The sequence below is a fragment of the Eimeria maxima genome, genomic scaffold (assembly GCF_000499605.1).
Source record: "Eimeria maxima Weybridge genomic scaffold, Emw_scaff80, whole genome shotgun sequence".
NCBI lineage: Eukaryota > Apicomplexa > Conoidasida > Eucoccidiorida > Eimeriidae > Eimeria > Eimeria maxima.
The window spans coordinates 1-23,757 of record NW_013563984.1 but is presented as its reverse complement, the minus strand read 5'-3'; the positions used below and the strand labels follow the sequence as shown (position 1 = coordinate 23,757).

The 23,757-nt window shown below is 48.7% G+C and overlaps 4 protein-coding genes across 4 annotated transcripts; all 4 read left to right on the top strand.

Moving 5' to 3' along the window:
- Positions 1 to 1,142: 1,142 nt before the first annotated feature.
- On the top strand, positions 1,143 to 4,107 carry EMWEY_00011400 (MRP protein, putative; the record flags this gene model as incomplete). The annotated part of the gene is made up of 7 exons (XM_013478980.1): positions 1,143 to 1,316; positions 1,452 to 1,643; positions 1,850 to 2,371; positions 2,553 to 2,743; positions 2,964 to 3,243; positions 3,474 to 3,627; positions 3,995 to 4,107. The coding sequence occupies 7 exons, from the start codon at positions 1,143 to 1,145 to the stop codon at positions 4,105 to 4,107; spliced, it is 1,626 nt and encodes a 541-aa protein (XP_013334434.1).
- A 2,732-nt stretch (positions 4,108 to 6,839) lies between these two features.
- Positions 6,840 to 7,952, top strand: EMWEY_00011390 (Chromosome III, complete sequence, related; the record flags this gene model as incomplete). The annotated part of the gene is made up of 1 exon (XM_013478979.1): positions 6,840 to 7,952. One exon carries the CDS (start codon positions 6,840 to 6,842, stop codon positions 7,950 to 7,952), a length of 1,113 nt encoding a protein of 370 aa, XP_013334433.1.
- A 1,109-nt stretch (positions 7,953 to 9,061) lies between these two features.
- On the top strand, positions 9,062 to 10,548 carry EMWEY_00011380 (vacuolar ATP synthase 22 kDa proteolipid subunit, putative; the record flags this gene model as incomplete). Its single annotated transcript, XM_013478978.1, has 6 exons — positions 9,062 to 9,189; positions 9,318 to 9,454; positions 9,601 to 9,662; positions 9,862 to 9,944; positions 10,114 to 10,217; positions 10,478 to 10,548. 6 exons carry the CDS (start codon positions 9,062 to 9,064, stop codon positions 10,546 to 10,548), a joined length of 585 nt encoding a protein of 194 aa, XP_013334432.1.
- A 4,960-nt stretch (positions 10,549 to 15,508) lies between these two features.
- On the top strand, positions 15,509 to 23,630 carry EMWEY_00011370 (hypothetical protein, conserved; the record flags this gene model as incomplete). Its single annotated transcript, XM_013478977.1, has 17 exons — positions 15,509 to 15,870; positions 16,118 to 16,250; positions 16,353 to 16,565; positions 16,736 to 17,200; positions 17,358 to 17,582; positions 17,743 to 17,994; positions 18,451 to 18,617; positions 19,147 to 19,712; positions 19,851 to 20,084; positions 20,181 to 20,333; positions 20,521 to 20,630; positions 21,066 to 21,240; positions 21,467 to 21,673; positions 21,967 to 22,119; positions 22,287 to 22,626; positions 22,934 to 23,016; positions 23,457 to 23,630. Coding segments are annotated over 17 exons (4,012 nt in total), but the record flags the coding sequence as incomplete, so codon positions are not given.
- Positions 23,631 to 23,757: the final 127 nt, after the last annotated feature.

Genomic DNA, 23,757 nt, shown 5'->3' with positions numbered 1-23,757 from the left:
TACCCTCCTCAGTAGCCATTTTCTGTAGTGTGTCGCTTCAATGGGCTTTGACTCGTTACGCGCCCTGTCGGAGTCACCACATCACATTGTGTCACTTTCTTAGGCGTCATTGGAACACGCCAGGTCCAATGAATTGCAAAGCCGAGTTTTTTGACGATACTTCTCTCCCGATGATTGTTCTTTACGTGATTGGTGGAAGGCCGTTCGAGGCAATCGTAGGCACGCACAGACAGGCAGCTAGGCACTGGCCAGGGTTCTAGCCCCCGGGATCGACGCACTACTTTGCACCGCCCCTAGAATCCTCTCAAAATCTGTATATGAATCCATATGCTCAAGTGATAGTGAAGGAAAGCCCATTCCTAATGAGATGAGGTTCGATGATGCCAGTGAACATGGGTTGTTTGCGCACCGTACCGTCAGTGCTTCTAAGGAGAGTAGGCAGAAATGTAAGCGAGACTCCACTATAGTCACCTATGTAAATATAATTCTCAGGACACCTCTCAACAGCCTGCTTCAATGGTAGCCATGGTGCCGGAAGATGCTCTCCGTTGGTTCGTCGTAGCACTAGCGAGTGGGCACGTTGCATGCACGCTCGTAGCAGCCGAAGAAGCGGCAGGCCTTTCCGACGAGTTGAAATAGTAGATATTTCGCTTATAGAAATGACGAATAACCGGGAAATGTACTTTCGCGTATTGACTGTCGGAGCTTTTGCGCCTCCCATCCCACAGTTTTCAACGGCGAGCGTCGGTGGCCCCGCAGCCCACCGTCAGCGGTTCTGATTCTACGGCATTTTCATGCCCCTACTCTGGGGATAATTTCGTATATTCTTGAATCATGATGTGAAGTTGCAGTGATTTCAGACAAACTACATGCTCTTAGAGCTAGTATCTAGTGGACACCGTTCAGACGCTGGGCCTACTCTCCAGTGACGCTACATGTACGCTGACAAGGAGCATTTAAACCAACGCAACATCTGATGTCTTCTGCTCCTTCTATATATTTATTGAATCAAGTGCAGACATACGGAGACAGTGGGCTCCTTCTTCGGCAGTGCCAGCATAAGTCGAATCAAGGGATTCGCTGGGCGCTTGGGGTTGTTGAGTTTAGTTCGACTCATCTTCATTTCCCCACATGCATGGCCAATGGATCCTGATCTCGCTGACGCGGAATTTGTTGCTCACCAACAGCTCAGGGCTGCAAAACCAACACAATTGACAGAGGGAGACAAGCTTCACGCTACCCGGGAACCGTTGCACGACTGCGACGCAACGCACCTACGCCCTCTCCATGAACAGGTCCTTGTTCAGCTACGTCAGGTGACATCTCGACATTTTCCCAGCCACAATACAGCTGTACAGAGAAAGAGAAAACGCAACTGAAACACGTCCTGCTGCAAACAAGGACGCGTTGCATAGGAGCTGTCTCCTTTGTCCCTAACCGGCTGTTTACAGGTCAAGGACCCAGATATAGGACGCGATATTGTCGCGCTAGGTTTCGTGAAGGACCTAGAAGTTGGAGAGGAGGAGACGGGAGGCAGAAATGTCAAATTTTGCCTGAATCTCACCACCCCAGCCTGTCCCTTCAAGGGACAAATTCAAGAAGAAGCACAGGCATCGGTGAAATGCTTGCCTTGGGTCAAGGAGGTACTTATGAGGGAGTCTAATAACTTGAAATCACTCCACCCCACATTTTTTGTGCATTCAAAATCCGCTATTGTCGTCGGTTCTCGCTGTCTCAACTGCTGTGTCCCTCTCTCGTTCGTTAGCAGTTGCTGCTTGCAGAGTGCTGGAGATAGTTTTATACTTGAGATGATCAAAATGTGTGGATATACGCTTGTGCGATTTTGTAGGTGGAGGTTACCTTGACATCAATGGCTCACAGCCGCGGTGCCTCGTCCGGCCGACCCCCAAACTTGAGGCGTGTGGGTTTTATTATTGGCGTCGCTTCTTGTAAGGGAGGATCGGGCAAGAGCACTATCGCCCTTTCTTTGGCGCTGATGCTGAGGAAGAGTGGGGCTAAAGTGGGACTGCTAGATGCGGATATATACGGGCCAAGTCTGCCTACCCTGCTTAACAGGGAGGAGGCAAGAGTAGTTTTTGGTGCAGAGGAGAGTGAGTTGGAAGAACAAGCCAAGAAACCCACCCATAAAAGGTTACCCACTTCCCGAGGCAAAAAGGGAGCCTCAGCTTTAAGGCGTGGACTCATTGAATACGAAGAAGGGCCTCTGACGGTCTCAGCGGCCCGAGCAGGTCCCCGTGAAGATGCTTCCAAACCAAAACCTGCGAAGGGAGAAGATATGAGCATGATTCCCATTAAAGTTTCCGGCATCAAATGCATGTCATACGGATTCATAGGGAAGAAGAATGACCAAGTGGGTGCCGACGTAAAGTTCTGAATTTGGGAGTTGCCTACGACAGCCACTGCACAATAGGCTCTCTGCACAATGGACCTGACTTGCGTTTGTGGTATGGATTATATCATAGAGACTTCGCATGCTGTTCTTGTCCGCCGAAACAAAGCTCCAGATTCGGGTTGCTGTGAATGCCATGCAGGGGTACTCGGCTTTAAGGGGCCCATTCGTCAGCTCAGTCGTAGAGCAGTTGCTGACGGGGACCCAGTGGGGAGCCCTCGACTATCTGGTGGTAGATTTACCACCCGGAACTGGGGATATTCATATAACTCTCACACAGCAACAAGTGCCTATGGATGGTTGTGTGGTCGTAACGACTGCGCAGTCTCTTAGGTATGGATCTGAAGGTTGTGTTTGTGCTCGATGCAACACAGCAGAGGTGTTGCGCCTGCACGGTGATGCATGATGTTCCTACCATACGAACGTTTAGAATAGATGAGAAGCGAAGTTTCAAGCCCGCCCACCTCAGCTGCTGCTGTAGGTCTCCGTGAATACGCCTGCCCCAATGAGGTGCGGCAGGCGACTGCCGCTGCCATGTGCTGCCTTGTTGCAGTTTGGTGGACGCGGAGAAGGGCATTCGAATGTTGAAGAGCCTGAGCATCCCGACTCTGTCAGTTGTTTGCAACATGGCGTACTTCATCTGCAGCCACTGCGAGGAACGCCACGAGCTCTTCGGCCGCCCTGAAGCAACGCAGCAGCTGGCCGAGCTCAGCAGCGCCCATCAGTTGGTTCTGATTCCCTTCGACGTCAGACTCAATTCTGCCACCTTTGCAGGATCGCCACTCCCGGATGCAAGGGATTCTTTTGTGGATAGGCTGGGTCCTGACGACCCAGTAAGTCAGTCAGGTTAATTTTACTCCCTTGATATGGTGCTTTTGTGCGAGTGTCATCCCTTTGTCTTAGTTTTACTGTTTGGGACGTAGAATTCAACTTTTATGAGTGGTATATCCTGAAGGCGTGGCCCCGTAGCATTATTATACAAAATTTGAATGTATGTGCGCATGTGTACTGTGAAAAGCGTCGTCTGCTCGTCAGTGGTTGGATTTGCGCATTGGGTTCGCAGGTGTGGAGAGCTATCCGGTCTCTCGCCGATAGAGTGGCTTGCGAGTTGTCTACCCTTCGCTATGGATCCCTGAAACCCCAACTATCTCTCGCCGCCGATGGGTCTGCTGTCCTGGTGGCCCTCCTACGTCCCGAAGGAGCACTTTTAGGCGAGGGTGAGGGCATACAAAGGCTGCCAGTAGGCAGAGCCATTTAACACGCCCGTTGCGCTTTCAAGTAATCACTGCCTTACCTTGCCATCGAGCGGAGGAACTCAAACTTTATGCCTGGGAGGAGCCTGTTTGAACCGTCTGGCAGCCGCTTTTGTGTTTGGCATTTGTGCACTTTTCCTTGTGGTCGCCATGGGTATTAGGCGCCTGCAGTTAAGAGCTTTTGGCTAGCAGTACATGGAACTTGTTCTTTCGCTGGCTAGAGAACTTCCTTGATGACCAGACTGTGTAAGCAGCCTGACTGATTCCAATGCGTCCGAATGCTTACACGTAGTTGCAGATGCTCTTCTAATCAACACTTGTTTTTGTCCAGGTGTTTCCGTGATGGTGAAGGAGGCTTTTGAGTTGTCGGGGGACGTTTTGCGACCCCGGTGCAGTTGCTTCGAGTGCAAAGGACAGCAGAGAGGACTGCCTCCCTGGAAGTAAGTTGGTGAACCGTGCATGTCATTCTCCATGGTGGTTGGTGTCGAGTTAAATCACTTTGAAGGGTTGTTGCTTACATCAGGCGTCGTAGTGCATGGCCGTGAGCGGATGTGCCGTAAGTTGGATGAAGTGTCGTGAGGTGCAACCACGTGACAGGCGTTCCAGCTGGATTTTGATGCCTTCTATATGCTTTTTGCTCCTCACCAAAAAAGTGCTACGGAACCTGTACGTCCGCCGAACCTCGTGCTTCTCGCAATGCGAGAAGCACGAGGTTCGGCGGACGTACATGGGCTGCCGTCCTCCACCACATACCTGACAACTTTGACCAAATGAGTATGAAGTCTTAAAGAGATGCACCTTCTCCTGGTAGGGAATTCGTAGGCAGTTGCATCGGCTTATGCCCCGAGTTCCACCAAATTATTCTCGCTGTCCTACCTTCGAAGGCGCACAGTATAATGGGGCTTCTATCCACAATGCTCTATCCATACTGGCACAGGGATGTTGATGGTCAAGCGCGTATTGATATGCTAGAAGCAGGTGATGATGCACTAACCGTTATCTGGTGAGCACACAAATAACCACTTTCCACTGCCAACCTCGCGAGAATGCAGAATAACGTTTTCACTGTGGCTAAGTGCGGTGTACCCGAAATCAGGGTTACCCAGTTCGTCTGCTTGTTCTCTCATGGGATTCCAGGAAAGATGGACATGTATCTTCGTTTGCTATGGCCGATTTGCTGGACCTCTGTAGACAGTTGCATCTAGCAACTCCAGGCGAAGGTGAGAGGTCCACCTGTGGAAACGGGTTTTGTAGACAATGAATGCTCTTAAAAAAGCCCTGGCACGAAGAATTCTAGAACTTCTTGAGCGGGTCAGCTTTTTTTGTGTTGTGCGTGTTGGCAGAAGGTCACAAGTGCGGGGCTGACCCACAACTTGAATGGTAACCGTTGATTGGATTGGCTTCCCCCTTGGGCCGTAACGTCCGCGTATTAGCCAAACTAAGAAGCAACATCGTGGGCAGATGGTGTGTTGTGCTTTCTGAGGGGGAATTTTGGGCCTTGTGCTTTCACACGCTTCCTGGCAGGAAGTGCCTCCAGGGACTTCAAGGTGCTGGTTTATGGGAAAATGTATTTTTGATATAAGCAGAGCATTGCTAATGTCATCGAATCCGATGTAACTCTTTGCAAGATGGGCGTATTTTGCCCATAGCTGTTCCGTTCTGTCTTTGCTTATCGTTGAAGGTGAATTTTTCAAGACTCAAACGTAGTTTAAAGGTTGCCTATCTGGCGACGTCATGCCCATTTGGCACAGGAATTTGCCTAGGGAAACATTTTATTTAAAAAGATTTAACAGGTCACCGGTGGGGCATAACATGCGTTGCTGAACGCTCTTCCCATGTGTGAGGTGAACTGATCTGGCAGCTTATATTCGAACACACCGAGGCCTTCCACAAAACTCCTCACCTCTGGCGGACTCCTTATTTTGTGGTGCCTACTGCTCGCAGGGCCAACCACTTCTTAGTGGATATAGCAGCTGATTGAATGGCACTCATTACACCATATTCAAGCTAGGCAAATCATTTCTTGCCCAATTCGTAGCTTCTGTGTTGCAGACTCACATGCCTGCCTTGCCTGCTGCTGACTAACTGCAACGTGCTGTGTTTGCGTGCGGCACTGTATTTTTTCCCAAAGAAAAGTAATCCAACACACAATGCAAGCATTGCCATCTTCGACACGCTCTTACTAGCACATATACACGTGCTGAATCGTAGGGGGCGTTGAATCGTTAGACCCAAGACTCAAGGGTAAACGATTAATAGGTGCTGATTTAGGCCAGAATATTGCCGTTTTGGCCTAATAATATCCCTTATACCTTGGTATTTGACTATGATATAAACCTTAGGCTTCTACACAGTGCTCTTGGAAAAGACTGCGCTTCGCCAATTGTTGCTGCGGTCTCAACTAGCGACGATAGGAACACACGGGCGACTGTGACCAGACCCAACTCAAGTAGAAGGTGAGGAGTTTATGACGGAATTCACTACAAAGATTCGTAAAATGAGTGGGAAGAAAGACTGGTCGCGCGCTTTCCTGGTTGAACTCTAGGCTGGCCGAAAGTGGTTGTTCGGAACACGACAACAGCTTCCTAGGAGCAAACAGGAAAAACAGTGCATCTTGCACATATTTCCATAAGAAAAGCATATGTTCATGTGAGGGTTTCCATTGGAAAAGGGGATTAAAGATGCATCTATGGTATTTCCCAGCTACGCACTGGGAGAGCGATCAGCTGCCTGGTAGTCGACCTGCGCTCGCAGAGTCGATTCGGTTGCACATGTGAACACAGCCGGTCCCAATGGCTGCTTTCCGCTGGCAGTTTCCCTCTCCCTTTTGCCGTATTTTCAGAGTTATTCAGCTAATTTTCCATTATCGCAGCAATTTCATCAGCTTCTGTGGGAGCAAACCTCCACCTGTGTACTCTTTTCCGCTGCCAAGACTGGCGGCAGCGCCTGTGACAGCGAGCCGTCGGCCGTAGCCTCACGCGGGCTACGGAGCCCCGGCAATCTAAACCCCTGCTGAATCCGTGAAGCATATTTAAGCCTTTTCTATTTTGCTTTACTCTTTAGCAGCAATGTCTAACATACAAAGTGGGAATGCCACTCCCCGTGCCGTTGGAGTGAGCACCGCGAGCCACCAGCCCATGCACTCGCTGCCGCAAGTCGGCAGCGGGTTTCCGGGAATGGTGAGCCAGGGTTCTTTCATCGGGGCTCCTTTTGCATTCGGTAGCCCTCATGCAACTGACGGAGCAGCAACACCCAACCCGACCTGCGGACCATGCTGCTACGCGGAGCCCCCGCCAATGCAACAGCCACGACACGGCTTGTGGACATGGAGCAGGGATGGGCGCCTTAAACTGACATGTGAGCAGCCTATTGTACCAGTTCCTGTCATCCAAGAGATTCATAGACGTGACAAGATCATCGAAGTGCCCCAAGTAGATGTGGTGGATGCCGTTAAGCCAAGAGTGTTCAACCAAGGGGTGGAACATGAGGTCCCTAAAATGCGCATTGATGCTCAACCGGTAACAATTGAAATTCCCAAGTACAAGTATGTGGAAAGGGAAGTTTTGGTTCCGATTGTAACTGGATACACTCACAAATTCGTGCCAAAGTGGGAAATCAGGGAAGTACCCCGTCCAGTGGTGAAGTATGTCGGAGAGCAAGAAACAATTGAAGTCGAAGTCCCTCAAGTTAAGTTCGTGGACAGGATCGTCGAGAAGGAAATTGTGGTTGACACGATCGAAAAGAAGGTTCCAAAGATTATCGAGGTCCCCAAATACGTAGACACTGTGAAGTATGTCTGGAAACCCGTGGAGAAGGTAGTGCACGTTGAGCGTTTTGTGCCAAAATTCGACGTTTCTCTTGAATGCCCAGCTCCTCTTATCGTTCCTTACCCTGTCCAGAAGGTAACGGAAATGCCAGCAGTTATGGTGAGAAAGACCCCAGCAGAAATACAAGAAACAGAGGTAGAAGTCGTGTCTCCAGAAGGAACGGTTCGCGTCCCCGAAGAATACATCCGCGAATACAAAAAGACAGAAGCTCAAGAAGGAGGAATTTTGTGCCAAACAATGGAGTGCTGCGGTGCTGACAAGGAAGACGAAGTGCTGTATTCTCAGGGCGACCTCAGTTGGATGCAGCAACATGAAGATCAGGAGTCAAAGACAGAGCAAACACCCCAAGACGCCCAAGAATTCACAGGAGGCAGCCAAACAGGAGCAGTTTTGACTAGGCCACAACAACGCGACGACTCCGAAGGCCGCCCCTGCAGTGGAGAAAGCGAGGAGGCTCACTGAAGGCCAGCAAACACTCCTTTTGGTGTGCCGGAATGAAGCTTCAGCTTTAAGCAAGGATCTGTACACGGTTCAGGCTGCAGATAGCGCAAACCTTTTTAGCACATAACAGCACAGGAATGGGAGCTAGTTTAAAGAACCCGTCTATCTCGGGGCTGCGACGCTTCCTATTCGTTCACAAGGAACTTTGAGCGGCTCGAAGTTCATTTTTCATGCTGCAAAGCAGCTTCCCAACTTACTGGCTGAAAATGCTGGTCATTCCGGTTGCGCCTTCCCTCTCCACAGGAGTACCTGCGCATCTGATCCCCAGTTGAAATAACTAGGTGTAAGAAAAAGTGGCTGCACCTCTATACTCTATGGTTAAGCTGGCCTTGAACAAAATTGCTCTCCTCTTCTTACTTAGCAGCCCTCCCCCTCCTATAGATTTTAGTGTAAAACAGGAAACAAGACCATAGGGACGCTGACACGCCACTTAGCTGTCCAAAATATCTGAGCAAAACCTTCCCACACCGGGACTCGAACCCGGGTCGCTCGGGTGAAAGCCGAGTATCCTAACCACCTAGACTATATGGGACTACTGGTTTCCCGCCTCTGATTCCTGACTACACGTCCATCGCATAACTTCCTCAGTCATTTGAAGTCCTGAATACAAGAAAAAAACTTGTAAAGAGTGTATTTGATGTAAGTCCATCACAAAGATGCAGCAAAAGCCAATTGGCATTGGCTGCTCAAACCCATGTGCATTGCATGCGTGCCACTCGGTGCGGTGGCAGCCATAGGTCTAACTCGAATTTTCACTTACCCGCCTTGATACCATAGTAAACACATTTATGATCTGTTTGGTTCCATGGAAACTGGCATATATATGATCGGGAACATCGGACCGTCTGTCGCCAGGAGGCCTTCGGCGGCCTAGGTTGCATTCCACCCTGTGAACGGTTTGAAGGTTATTCATGCACAACCAGTTATCATTTTGTTGCCCCGCTTAATATCCTCTACATACTTAAGGCATTTCGTGATCGTCGTACTTCAGGCCCTCGACATCCCCGCTGCTCCACTCACCCTGCTGAAGCTACACAAATCAACAGGCGAATCCACACCTGTGCTAAAGGATGTCACAGCAGAGTGCTGCGCTGCCCTACACCAGCTGGGGCGACGTTATCCGTGATATACCTCCAGTGGCATGGGGCGCAGTAGGAGTTGCTCTCGCACTGGGTCTTTCGGCTATCGGTGCTGCATGGTAAACAAACCACCTACGCCGTGTCAGGGAGGCTGCTGTTGCTGTTGTATATGCGGGGGTTTCGACATACAATTGGCATGGTACTTATATGGCTACGGCGTACCTTTCCTGTGCGCTTTCGCCTTCAGGGGGATATTCATCACCGGCAGCAGTCTGCTGGGCGCAGCTGTGAAGTCCCCTAGGATACGCTCGAAGAACTTGGTGTCCGTAATCTTTTGCGAGGCAACCGCCATCTACGGTGTTATTATTGCTATCTTGATTGCGAGTAAGCTCGTAAAAGTCGATTTGCTCTACTATTATGATGTTTTCACACGAAGTGCCACTCCACTCAGTACGAGCATCGTAATTTTCCCGTTATTTTTTCCACCCTGTCTTTCATTAGGAATGACTACTTCCACTGGTTGTGTTCAGGCAAGCTTGATGGCGTCCCTCCGGATTTCATACAGAGCATGATGCACCCCACCAAGATTGAAGTAGGCAGGCCCAGCCAAGCTAGTGTTGTAGGGTGGTCCTATGAGTGAGACAAACGTGCATTGCATAGATATGGTGCTTTCATATTTTGCCTTCCGGGACTTTAGGGCAGGAGATGTATGCTTGGTGGCCCCCTACGTGCAGCAAGTGACTCTCATCGCATGTGTGCACTTCGGGATGTTTCTGTGGGTGCAACTGTAGAAGTGGCAGGCTGATGCCATTGCAGCTGGATGGGGTCTTTTGGCTACAGGGCTTACTGTTGGACTTTCCAATGTTTTCTCCGGGTGCGTATGGCAATTGATGTTGGCATCAACTGGTTGTCAACTGAATTAGCAGCAGCTCGTGCGCATCATGCATTACATGGGTGCAGGACTAGTAATATTTGTATGCAACCGGTGCGGGCTGCAATCGCTCAAGGTTCCTTTTTCATTCCTGCACCTCTGCTTACCTCAGGATCTCGGTGGGTGTGGCAGGCAGCGGAGCCGCCTTAGGTGATGCTCAGAGGCCAGAAATATTCGTCAAGATGCTCATAGTGGAGATTTTTGCATCGGCACTTGGTACGGACACTTGCATTATTCATGTTGCATTAGCAAAGCAGCGTGAGGTTTGTTGTAAGCTGCAGATGTAACGGGGGTGTGCCACTTAAATATTTGTTTCTAAAGTATTGCTGTTGCCATCCATTCATTCTTTTTGAATTCGTGAGGACTGGTAGATCTGCTCTTTTGGCTCCTGGCTGCCTAGTTTCCTTCCAGGCACATCGCATACTGAACGACTCCTTTTCGAGGCAGTGTGTGTGAATGTTTCACTTATTGTTCAGGGCTGTTTGGGGTCATCATTGGACTCCTACAGTTGAACTTGGTAAACTTTACGCGGCCGGCGAGAACATGATCGAGCGCAACTTTCTTCATCTTCCTTTGGTGCATTGCCTTTGCAATCGTACGCGAAGTGCCAAATGGACGTGTGCCTCTACTCGGGCGTGAACCGAGTTGGTGCTTTCCACTACCAGCCCGGGGCATTGTGGTGGAATCAACGACAGTAAATTGGTGGCAGTGCAACAGCACAGTGGCTTTGTGCCGTTCATATGGCTGGGGCCAGGCTGCTAGCTTAGAATTTCTTTGATTCCACGATTAGTGCTGCAGGAAGAGCAGGGAGCGCCCTTCATTGCTCAGGGGCACTCACCGTGAGCTTGAACATGTGAGAATCCGCGTAGAAGTAAATGCACAGCATGAGATACACCCCTGGAAAGCTCTCCTTTCGTCGTACATTCATCATGCCCATGCAGAGAAGACGTAAAAGCACAACTTTGGGCTGAACAACGGGGTGAATAGTACTGACACAACTGGAGTTCAGGAGACTGACCAGAACGGTTGACGGCATCTCCTCCTTAGATGCGCTCGCCCAAAGTAGCTTGGGACTTTTTGGATGGTGTTAGACTGCGAGTTTCAGGAGGTGGGATTTCATCGCAACTGCTATATTCCACATTGTGTAGATACAAGCGCCGACAAGGAAAATACGCAACAGTATAGTGGCAGCCTGTTTTAGGTCACTACTGCAGGGCTTCCAGGTGCCACTGGCAACCCTTTCAGATAGATATCAAAGATCATGGTTAACACACGAGGAGAGGATAAGCGTATCCAGCGGCACCCTCGTGCAGCGCACTGCAGGTGCCATGTATCTTGCGCTACGTTTACTCAAGTCCCTTTCGCTCATTTGCTCTGCCATGTCAAGCTTCCCGAGTTCGCAGAGTTCCCCTAAGGAGGCAGTGGTCAGGATTCGGCAAGATTCTGGAGCTCTCTCTTGTGGTGCATTCCTTCAGCGGTACGACGCACCTTGACCCCACGAGCTCTGAGTGACTGATATCCATTTTGCGTTAGATATTCAGGGTCAGCAGCACTTCCGATGTATGGGGTGACTGTCTGCCTGTGCAGTCAGAAGCGTTCTGATGCGGATAGGAGAGCAAGTATTCTATTTCTCTCCACAGGCACTGTGGGTAACTTTGCATGCCCTATGGAGCAGGGAACGTAAACCTGCAAACCTTGGTTATTCACCGACCGAATTTGACTTGATTGTTCTTTTCCTTGCTTTACGTTCGTACACATCATCTCAATTAGAGAACTGGTAGTATCTGGGATTCCTGTAAATAGGGTGCAACACCACGCACACCAAACAACTGTTCCATGCGGGATCTACTATTCTATGCGATGTACCTAGAATCTACGTGCATAAGCTTATACTAGAGGCTTCTACACTTAAAGGCTTCTAGTGCAGGCTTGCTCACATAGAGTACCTGTTCTGTTCATGCGTCCGCGATTGCACTCGGGGCTTCCAAGAGCCGGGCAGTCTCTTCTGACCTGTCGTGCTAGGGGGCGTAGTCCCAGGGAGACGCTGCATATCAAATACTTACCATAATGCTTGCTATGTGAAATGCTCTTGCACTGCACATTGCACTGCATAGAGAGGTTTCGAAAGCATAGTGCCCGTCTACAGTCTGAAACCTCCCGTCTACGTTGAGCGTACAAATAGCAAAGAGCGACACTGTACTTTTCCCCTTCACAGTAAGCATAATTGGTGTTTACTTCGACCTTCAGTTTTAGAGGCTCCATCTGATGGAACACTCGTTAATTTCTCTTCCTAGCAAAGCGTTGGTTTCGTCACTACGTAGCACCCATGGTCACCTGCGCTTGGGGTACCCAATATTTCCCCACGGGGGATGTGTATTGACACTATCAATACCGAAAAATCCTTGAATAACTTTTTATTGTTTTTGATACACCAGGCAAGGCATTATCATTGGCATTTTGGACGCCAGACGATTCATGTGGAAAACAGTTCGCCGGCACAGTCCAGTTCTGCACACCCCCCGAAAGTCGGTCTGCAGAGCTTTTCTGCATTGATTGTGGAGAATACCGCTGAATTCACCGAAGAATGAGTGCAGGAGCAGGAAGAATTCCTTGCTTTACAGGCATCACCACATCGCATGCGATAACAACGGCTCACTGTGGTGGAGGCACAGGCTTCCAGCTTCCACTCGAGAGCCATTCACTCTACTCTCCATCCGCCGAGGTCTTTTCGTTCCATTTAAAAATTTGATGGTTTTCCCCCTGGACATAGAGGGGCTTCGCTGCGGGGCGATGAGGTGACCTCTGCCTGGTTGAGGGTATCTGTAAGGGCGGGAAACTGTGCTTCGTTGTCAGAAGCCTGTTACACCAGTTTGACCATACGTAGTGCTTGGATCAAAATATCCTGATAAGGGTTAAGGTCATATTAACCTTCTTCATATCTGAAGTATCGACAGAAGTGCATACACCAGTAGAATCCACGACGGATTCCGTCTTGGCTCGGTAGTTGCCCTCGAAACTGTATAGGCGCTTGGAAAGTAGTTGAGCCGATCTGCTGGTGCCGCCAACGACAGCAGAAGCACAAAACACTCCTCGTTGCGAATTTGGCTGTTCTGTGCAAGAGTCAAATTTGGTACGGAATTTTGGCCAACGAAGCCCGGCAAGGGGGCAAAATGCGCTAACCGTAGGACTTTGTTACCCACGGGCGAAGAGCGTCACGACTTAAAGTCGCCATGATGAATTGCTCTCCTAACGCCTCAAAGACAATGGAAACAGCGAAGGGGATCATAAAACGTGGTGGTCTGTCGTCAGCAGATGCAAATTCGAATCAACGAAATGATACTTGCGTGCTGCAAGCGGCTGCAAGCCATAATGTGCGAGATCGAAACAGGGCTGGAACGGACTGTAGAACTATCACAGAAACTCACCCTGCGAACCTCATTCAGCTGGCCGTAAGCGCGATACTTCACAAGTACCACTATAATTTAATAGTGGCAGCATAATAAACGGAGCAGGAACTTTGAGGTAGCTATTCTCATTGAGGGTAAGTTTGTTTGCTTTCCCGGTGCTTCGTGAGCTGCAGTTGAATTCAAGGCTGGCGGGTGGCAAGAATGATACAAATGCATCAATCAAAATATTTCGCTCGCTGCTACCATCGTTACCATCGTTAAGGCCAATTTTCCAGAAGGTCGTTGCTTTGGCTGCTAAGAGCGATCTTGTCGGAGACTCTGCCGTTCCCTGTGGAACAGCATTATTTGAAGCAGTTCCTCCAGCTGTTTTTTTTGTGGGATTTGAGTCTGCCGAGGTTTATCAAGCCCAATTCAAACTCAGGTTGGCGTGGTTACACCGTGTCATACCAGTATCTTCGTTTGTTGGGAAAAGTGGTTTTTAAACATTATGAATGAATGAGTTTGCCCCCCGTCCTTCAAGGGCTACGGGCAATCGTGCTGTGCTGTTTGAAGGAACAAAGACCGTTTCTCTCGCCGAGTACATGTCATCACTCCCGACTCGGCTAACTTTTCCGTGACCAGCATTAAGGGGAACCAGGCTTCTACAGCAGTAAGAAGTCATTTTACCAATTCACAAACCAAATTAACGCACATATCTAGGGGATCTATTTTTGGTCAACACTGCAAATGTCGGTGCTGGAGCTAACCAAGTCTGCTCATGAAAAGTGTTCATTGGGGGGGCGAAATGGAATGATCTTGGCACAAAATGAGTCTAATAATCCTTACGCACACTAGATACTCAAACTATAATTATTTACAACAGGATGATTCCAATTAGGTCTTCATTGAATTTGCCACAGTACGTTTGTCCAGCTACGGTGGAGACTGAATTCGTGCTGCCCTCATTCGCAGATGCACAAAGCTACTCTGCCTCCTGTAAGATGTGCTGTGAAGCAAATGTGGTTGCTCGAATGATACTCAGGTTGCCCCGGGAATGAGCGCAAGTTTCATAGTGAGCCGGAAAACCACAAAACCAGAGAATGCTTCATCACAGTGCCATTAGAAGAGTAGAGTAGACGCTTGCATCGATTAAAAAAGTGGAAATACTTTGCATGCATAGCAAACTCGCTTACCGCCTGCAGGTAAAGTTTCGACCTGGCGACAAAAGGACTTATTCCTACGACTTGCATATTGAGACCGAGGTACATAATATACCTTCCCTATTGTCGGCTCAAAACATACGTGCAGACTCAGTAATGTGCTCTGTGTACTTCCCAAGGAGCAATGCACTGATTTTAAAGTCATGCATTTTCACTAGGCCTAACCTTTGCAATTATATATCTCGAGGTGCTTTTCAATAACATACATTCCTGACGACTGGCCTGTTTGCATGCGCTATGCAACTTAGCGGGAAACGTTTTTGGTCCCCTTGCGGGCATTCCAGGGCTTGTGCTCCGTAAGCCTCCCTCCAACGGTTTCTTTGGATGGAGCTATCGTAGGGAAACGAAAGGAAAAGGCAGTATTGTTGTCCAATAATGGCAACTTGGCTTCCATTGTAACATTAGTAGTGCCCCCTCCATTCGACGTACAGCCGGACTCCTTTCTGCTGCCTGTTGGAAGGTCACAGCAGGCAAGTACCGACTAAATGCACGTTAACTCTGAGGTGGTCCAGTCTACCAATCGGTATAAGATGACCGCAGGCAGACTACTAGCTGTGCGATGTAATATATCTATATAACATATATCGTCAACATGCTGCAGTGAATTACTGTTCCAATAGGTAGTCTTTGCAATAGAATCATCTCGGTGCGGGACTTTTGATACTCAAATGGAAATCAAATATGATGATGTAAGCTGCTCTAAACTGCGAGGTGATATTCCAATTTTGCAGTTAGTTGCACCTAGTTTGAAAGGTGTGCAATGTCGCGAGTGAAATGAATCTTTTTGCACGTACGAAACCGCTTCGAATTTTGCAATTTAGCATGCTTTATACTAATGCTTTCTGAAGGTTTGCTGACACATTAGGTTCACAGTTTCAGGCTTGAGCATCCACGAGCATACATGTTTTTCCAGGGCCGCGTGGAAGCGAAATCGTTACAGGGGACCGTAGGAGAAGCTGCTGTCACCCTCTCAACTTCCTTCCTAAAGTTCGACACGACGTTCGTCAACCTGATGTGCGAGAAAACTGTTTGCATTGAAAATGACTCAAGCGAGCACTTGCCTTTCTGTTGGTCTTTTGGATCGCCTAGCGACCTCAAACACGAATCGGAGCATCACCTTGAGTTGATTTCCTCTGGCTGCTATTCTATTAAACCGGCACATGGAAGAGTTTGGGCTAAGTCCAAGCAAAGTATCCGCATTGAGTTTGCTCCAATACAAGCAACCTGCTACAATTCTACAGCCATCTTGAACATTGCTGGAAGGTGACTTCTTTGGTTATTCATGCTACCTTTCATGGCCAGCAGTAGTCCAGGAAGCTAAGCAATGCATGTGTAAATGCATAATTGGCCACTGCAATCACACCACCTTATATTGGGACAGTAGCCTAGATACGTTATAGGCTCCAAAGTCCCTCTTCACCCAGAGTTTAACACTACACGATTCTTCGGACTCATTTTCTGCATATTATCAGACTGCTGACGGTGTGCAAATTTGCTGTGTGGAGAACAGGGAAATGGGCCTAAAGCTGCAACTTTATGGAACGGGTACAGGGCCGCAAGTCAAATTCACGAAAGCAGAACTAGACTTCGGCGACGTAGTCGTGTACACGGAAAAGATGCTTGATGTGGAAATTGTGAATACAGTACGTGCATTACCCGAACGCACGTCTACTCCAGCGGCCTAGACGGAGAATTGGCGGCAGAAAACAAACCTCAATCGGGATTCGATGTGCTGCGGCGGGCAGGGTGACATCGCTGCATCATACTCCGTGAAGCCTCTCGCCGATGCTTTCCCTCCAGGCACAGAGGTAAATTTCAGCCCAAGCAGTGGATGCATTTGCATTAACAAGGCTGAACGAGTGCAGGCGTCGTTTAGGCCAGCATTTGTGGGAGAGTTTGAAGCCACTGCGCTGTGGGCGATCGAAGCGTCTCCAGAAGATATTGTGCTAAAACTTAAGGTATACATCACGGAGTTGGAACCGCTGACGGAAGCTGAAATCCCAAAATACTGCAGCGTATATGGAGTAGACCACTAGGATGCTCTTCCGTCTAATATTGTTTTGCAAATAGTAACATTTTGCATGTGAACTTCAACTGTGTACATGCTGCAACTGAATTGTGGGTGCAGGGCAGAGCAATTCCTCCCCATATTGAATTTGATGTTTCGTCAATTAACTTCGGAGTGATTCCTTTTGGGTTCGAAGAAGTGCGCTCCGTTCGACTAACGAACACCAGCGATGCCCCGCAAACGGTCGAAGTAAAGGTTTTGAAGCGATTAGATGATACATATGCTGATATCAAGGTCAACCCTGGTGTTCTGGCCATTCCCGCTGGTGCCTCCGAAAAGGTGGACGTCTTCCTTTGTCCGTCTAAAGCGCAGGCATACATAGAAGAGATTGCCTTTGGCCTTCCGGGGCTAATTGACAGATATTTCATTTTGCCCCTTCGGGGTTCCAGCAAGACTCCCCAAGTTGCATTGGAGCCAGAAGACACTCTTGTATTCGACGACGTGTTCATAAACACAATTGCAAGGAAGGCATTCACTATCAGAAATACGTCAAGACTTTCTGCCCAATTTTCCGTCACCCTGGAGGTCAGGCGTGAGAATGTAGCAGTTGACACCTCCACTAGCTGGTGTTCATGCACGGTTCCATCAAATGCACTATGCCGCCAAGACTATGATTGAAGAGACGCAGGCTTCAAATGCAAAATTACATTCGGGAACTAGTGTGCTGCGGCCTTTGAAACAGGGTGGTGATAATGTTGGTGCTGAGGTATTGCCGTCAGAGGGCTTGGTATCTCCACTTTCGGCTGTCGCCGTTTCAATCACCCTCCGCCCGTTAGCTCCCGGTGACGTGCATTTCACTTGCTGGGTAAACATAGCCGGCTTGGACAATCCCTTTCAGCTGGACGTATCTGCTTGTGCTTCGGGTCCTAAGCTCAAAATTGAACCGAAAGAACTGCATTGGGGGAAGGTATGCAACCAAGCTACCTTACGTTTGGCTCCCCGTGAGCCTGCAACGGGCTGCTGAAACTTTGTCTGTGGGCCCACTATTGGGGACTGTTTCAACTGTACTGTTAAGGAGAAACTTCTGCCGCGCGGTGGCACACTGTGCTACGACGGTTTGTTTGCAGATCAAATGCCTTGATGAAGTGGCGCAGCAAGTTGAGCTAACCAATATTTCACCGATTCCAGCATTGATTCACTGTTTCGTTCGAAGCAGACATGGATATTTCACGGTGCAGAACTCCGAAATGATTTTGGACGGAGGGGCTTCAGTGTCAGTCCACGTAATCGCCACTTTCCTTGAAGCAGTTGCCTCCACTGGACAGTTGGTCGTCTCTGCTATTGATGGGCAAAGTGTCGTGGTTCATTTGAGAGGAAAGGTAAGGGTATTGACTTCGTGATATTCCTGCATATTGTCCTACAAGGGGGTTTGCACGGGGTGTCAAGATGCTGAGAAGCAGGCACACGTGCCTAATAATGCGAACGCTGGAGTATTCAGGCTGTGGGTTCTCCTGTTGTACTGGAGGAATTTGGGTCATGTACTGATTTTCAGCAAGTATGTACTAGCAACCCAAAACGCAGAACCTTTAAGCTCTTGAACAGGGGTAGCCGCCCACGTCAAATCCACTTTCTGGATGGATCAAGAAGTACATACTCACGACAGGCCAACGACGCACAGCCATTCAAAGTCCAGCCGAATGAGTTTCTACTGGGTCCAGACAGCTCAATGGAGGTGGGATATTCTCGTCTAACTCTTGTGTAGTTCAACGCAGTTCTCAACAGCAAACCTAACACACAAGCAACCTTTGGGGTACACCTCTTTTAAACTTGCACAGGTGGTAATTGAAGCCTTGAGCACGTTACCAGGCAGAGCCTCCCAAGTTATAATCTGCCAGGAGTCTTTCGGTCCTGGGACTACGCCAGTGCGCATCGCTAGAACACTCGCCACTGCAGACTTTTTCACCCCTAGTCTTGTCGCCACACCTTCTTCTCTGGCCTTTAAGTAAGACCCAGCACTAGGAAAGCCACAAATACGATTGCTTCCCTTGCAATTAATACATTACATTGACATATATTACATTGCGCAAGGAGACAAAATTGCTGAACGGGGAAATGGGTGCTACCTAGACTTTCTTGCTGCGGGCATCTGTTATTCTTTACGAGGCACGTGTGGCGAATGGAAAATGAAACTGAACTTCTGCGGGAACCTGTTCTTTTGAGCAATTCGTCACCCATCACCCTTAGATGCAAAGCGAAGGCAACGCCTCCTTTCGATGTAGAGCCCAAATCATTTTCCCTGGGCCCTCAAGAAGCGTTGCAAGTTAGTGTACTTTTCAATACCCTCTACAACGGTCGTCATTCCTCCAAGACAAAGTGAGCCATGGCACGTCAAGCAAGTAGGTGTACTAGGGCACTTTTCGAAATTCGCAGTAATACAACATCTTGGGAGTCTAAGGCACAAGGTATTGGCTCTTAAGAGGAGTGCACTGCATTACTTACTGGTTGCACGTGTGCAAATTTCTGTCAATCAGAGGCTCACTGGAAGTAAGCTTCAAAGAACATCCAAGAGTAGATGTGATGCCACTAGAAGGGGAAACAGAATTTCCGAATGTTGAGCTCGAAACAACCAGTTTGGACTTTGGTTTCATTGTAAATGAAACTACGAAGAGGATTCCGCTTCGCATGCGAAACGTTGGCTGCGTCCCGGTGACTTACAGCTGGTTTTTAACAGATGCTTACTCAGTCAAAGACCTCAAAAGTACATACTCACATTATTCAACCCGATACACCATTGGGTCCGAGGCAGAATACCTCGCATGCGTCAAACCTCACCGGCAACTCAGTGGCATGTTTATTAATCAAATGCCACTCAAATGCCACGTTATTTCAGGCGCTGAGAATAGTGAAACCATGAACTCAGAAGGCTCTGCCATACCAATTCACAAAATCTTTGACTTTGCGCCTTTTACGGGAGTAATTGAACCAGGAGCTTTGGAAACTGTCTATGTACGCTTTTGGGGAGTGCCTAACAGTGAAGCGTCCGCTGTAGCCTTATGCAGCATCAGCCAAGGACCTGAATACCCAGTGCGCCTAATAGGTAGGCAAGTCGTAATAGTCATTTAAGAATAGAGGGATAAGCCCACTCCATTTGAGGGCTGCAAGGTGGTTGAGTCTAACTATGCTTGCCCTCTCCGGGATAGATAATCTTTTGCAGTGCTTCCGTGCCACACGATAGGTCGAGCATCGTCTCCACGACTGAAGGTCAGCCAGACAGAATTCGACTTTGGGGAGCTGCCATACCTCAAGCCGGTCACCGCCGAAGTCATCTTGGCCAATGGCGGCTTCGTTGACCTCAGCTTCGCCGTCGACTTGGAAAGAGTGTCTAGGCCATGGGCCGTGGAGGTTTCGAAAAGAAAAGGACTCATAAGAGCACACGAGAAGTTCAAGCTAGATATCACTTTCATGACTGGTATACCTCGATTCTCCTTGCTAGGCTGAAGGTAACTGAATCAGGCTGTGCGTGCAGAAGTACCTTCTTAAGCTGCCTTTGCACTTCGTATTCCAGGATTGCCGGCGGAGGTTACTGAACAGATTTTCGTGGAAGTCGACCACTGCGACCCGATTGCTGTCACGCTTCGAGGGAGGGGAACATACCGCTGTCTTCTCATTGGTCTCCCGCGGGTAGCTGAAGATGGCAGTTGGGAAGAGTCAGACCAAGGTAAGTGATATTAGCTTTCAGACAGTTGATCGACCGTTTTGAGTTGGTACGGCATAAAAGGTTGTCGCGGTCATAGGGCTTCTCATGAAGGGATTTCCAATCTCAGATGGCATATGGGCAAATGCAAATTCAAGCTAGATATAGCCTCAACTGCGTGTACTCGAATGTGCGACCGTGGGATGTGAAGGAGTTGTGGGCTCGTCCACTGAGAGTGGAACTGCTTCAGCTGTTTGGCAGCAAGCAGCGGAGGTGGATCGGCAAAAACTTTGCAGCATTATGCTGGAACAGTACAATGTAGTAGGTTTTACTTCGATAGCGTTGCAACTATTCCACTGACTGTTAGATATTACAGGCCTCTACGGGGTTAGCCTGTCCAAATCCAACCTTCTACCGAGATACGCATGGCTTGTCAACGTTGATATGCGTATCGTTCAAGGCTGCAACGTCAGCGTCCAGCTATGCCTCGGAACAGTGTACCGGAGATACAATGAACCGAATAAGCAGTGGGAAAGATGAGAAGGAGCCTTTTAGGCACTCCTCCAGCTCATCCTTCTCTGTAAGGTCTACATTACAGTGGAGGGGAAAAAGCGAATATGTGGGGACAAATAAATGGTGACGAGGCATGCAACTAGAAGAGAGATTCAGACAGCATTTTACCTACAGTGCGACGATCCGCAGATATTGCGAATGCGGCAATTCTCCGGTGCTCATCCTACCTTGCACTGTGCGCAGTCAGCATGCTTTGCCAACTGGCGACTCCCTGGAGAGGAAACAGCATTTATTGCAACCCCTGGCAAATACGTTCTTGATTTTGGGAGTGTTGTTGTGGGCCAGTCACGAACGAAAATAGTGCAACTGCGCAATGCGTCTTCCCAGATCTTTGGAGTAAAGATAAATAAGAAGGTCGGTAAGGGCGTGCGGTGAAGGATAAACAAGTTAGCTACCGGCTGGAGAATACTTGAAAAGTTGCCTTATAAAGCTACACACGGGACTTACAAAATTATCGATCGTTTGCTAGCTATGATTGGCACACTTCAAATGGTTTTGATAATCATTGCTGTCGCCAATTAACAATTTCGCCTTCTATTCCAGTACATTTCTGCAGGATCTACAAGGGACTGGGTTTCATGTAGAACCTGATGTGATTAACCGTCTGCACCCGAACGAACAAACGACAATCACAGTAACAGCCAAGCAAGAGAAGGAGGGAGATGCAAATGTTCTCGTTACAGCCTTTGTTTCTGGCAGTCTGAGCTACCAGATCACTCTCAGAGGGAAATTTGTTGTTCCTGACCTCCACTTCTACACAGACACACTAGAATTTGGCAGCATCAAAAGGGGTAGGGAGAGTCTGAGGAACAAGAATACGCTTATTTCTACACAGACGGGGACAGATCCGTGCAGGCACACGCTTGTTTCCTTCTCCCTTTTCGGGCTTATTGCCGAGAAATTTCACTTCCACAACAGTGCAAATACATGATTACACTGCAGCAGATATCCAACCATCCATGGATCTGACACTGGATATCTGCCACACCAGCACTTGTACCGAGTGGACTGCAGCAGCCATTTATGGCGGGGTATGCTGCTGTTGCATCCAGCTAGAGGGCGCTTGATGAACCTGTGTTTTCAGGGCTATGTAAAACTCTGACCCTACGGCTGCGCAATGAGAAGAGCGTCCCTGCTCAGTGGCGTTACAGAGGTCTTGTTGACAAAGGTGACAAAGCGCAACGCGATGCTCTCAGGTGTTTTATTATAGAACCTCGGCAGTCGGTTGTTGAACCAGGTGAGCGTGCACCTACACGTGCCACAGAAATTACAGTCTAGTTTCGCATTACTCAGCTGCCAGAGTCGACACCTAGATGGACTTGGGCGCGACGCCTTGCCGAACTTTCGGGAGCGGAAAGAGTATGCTCCCTGAGTCGAATGAAGCCGACTGCGTTGCCTCTACAGGAGAATGGATTGACTTAAAAATTCAGTTTTTCCCAGAAAAAGCGGAAAGGGAAATATGCGCCCGACTGATATTTTGTATTGAGGACAACCCCAAGTGGAAATGCATAATGGCAACGGGGGCACCTAAGCTTCCTCGGTTGGAATTTGTCCCCTCGTACGTGGACATGGGTTACAGCCTTCCCTCACATGTTTTGCGGCAAGATGTAATAGTCCGCAATAATTCTGATGAACCTTGTGAAATATATTCCCTTGAATTCGACGACCAGTACAAACAAACGAATGCTCTGCTTCGCGATTACGACGGCTTCGATGAGTCAGGCATGGCACTGCTGCCTGTCAGGTAATTTGCACAACGGGCAGAGGAAAAAACGTTAGCTTCTAGTTTCGACCTGGAACGATTTGTGGTTCACCCGGCGCATACTATCCCATTGCCAAGTCCTTCATGGCGTTTTCCCTCCAAAATGTGGCTTAGACAGCTTTATTTGTTGACACCCATTTCTGTTCCAGAGCAACCAAATGCCCTTGGTAACATATTGTGAAGCCAGGTGGAGCTCCTTATTGACAGGAGTGCCGTCACATCTTCTCGGCAAGACTATTCGTGATGGGAGCCATTTTGGAGTTGCCATACATTGCTCGCTTGTGTTCAGATCCCCGGGAAAAGCTTGTTGGTCTAGAGTACGCAAGGCTGCTCTGCGAAAAACAGTTGTTGACGTCTCCCTTGCTACAGAGTGTGAGGGAGGTTTTGTAAAAGCTGAGGTTCCAAACAGCGCACGAGGAAAAATGCAAAACGTTCCGAATGAACCTCAAAACGTCTATGACCAACAAGTAGTAGAAAGCAGCAGCGGTGAATCCGCTGATGAAGGCCCCCAGGAGTTTCCCTACAGAGTTCTCCCGCCCTGCAGGTCAAGTTGAGAAGCCCGCAGCATACGAGTCACGAACACCTTAGTAGTTGGCTGGCCATCTACGTCTGCAAAACCACAGCAAACCTGTTAATACTTTTCTCCAGCACGCCGCTTTGTGATTTCTTCTGTCTCAGTAAAATTAGCCCTTCGTGAGGCGGAAGGTGCCTGATATCACCTGAATGCACTAGTGCGAGCATGTTCAGGCAAAGTGCAATAGTCCTGGGACCAATATGCAGTGGAAAACGCTGCGTCGCTGCCCACATAGGAGGTGAAATTCGGCGACAGCTAACTCTTGATGAATGTGTTGAATGGGCAGTAGCAGCCTCCGGGAAGAAAAAGAAGCTCGAATCTGCTGGGGTTGAGAATGCCCGACTTGTTGAAGAGTTGATTAGGTCCGTGGAAGCTCTGGAAGGAGATGGAGAAGCTACTGGTGGCAAAAAGAGTACGGTAGTGCACGTTAAAGTACTGTACAGTCATCGGGGGCTCATTATATTCGTCGTATAAAGCCAAACAATTTAAAGAAAGAACTTTCTAATGAAAAAATTATATATATATATATATTATATATA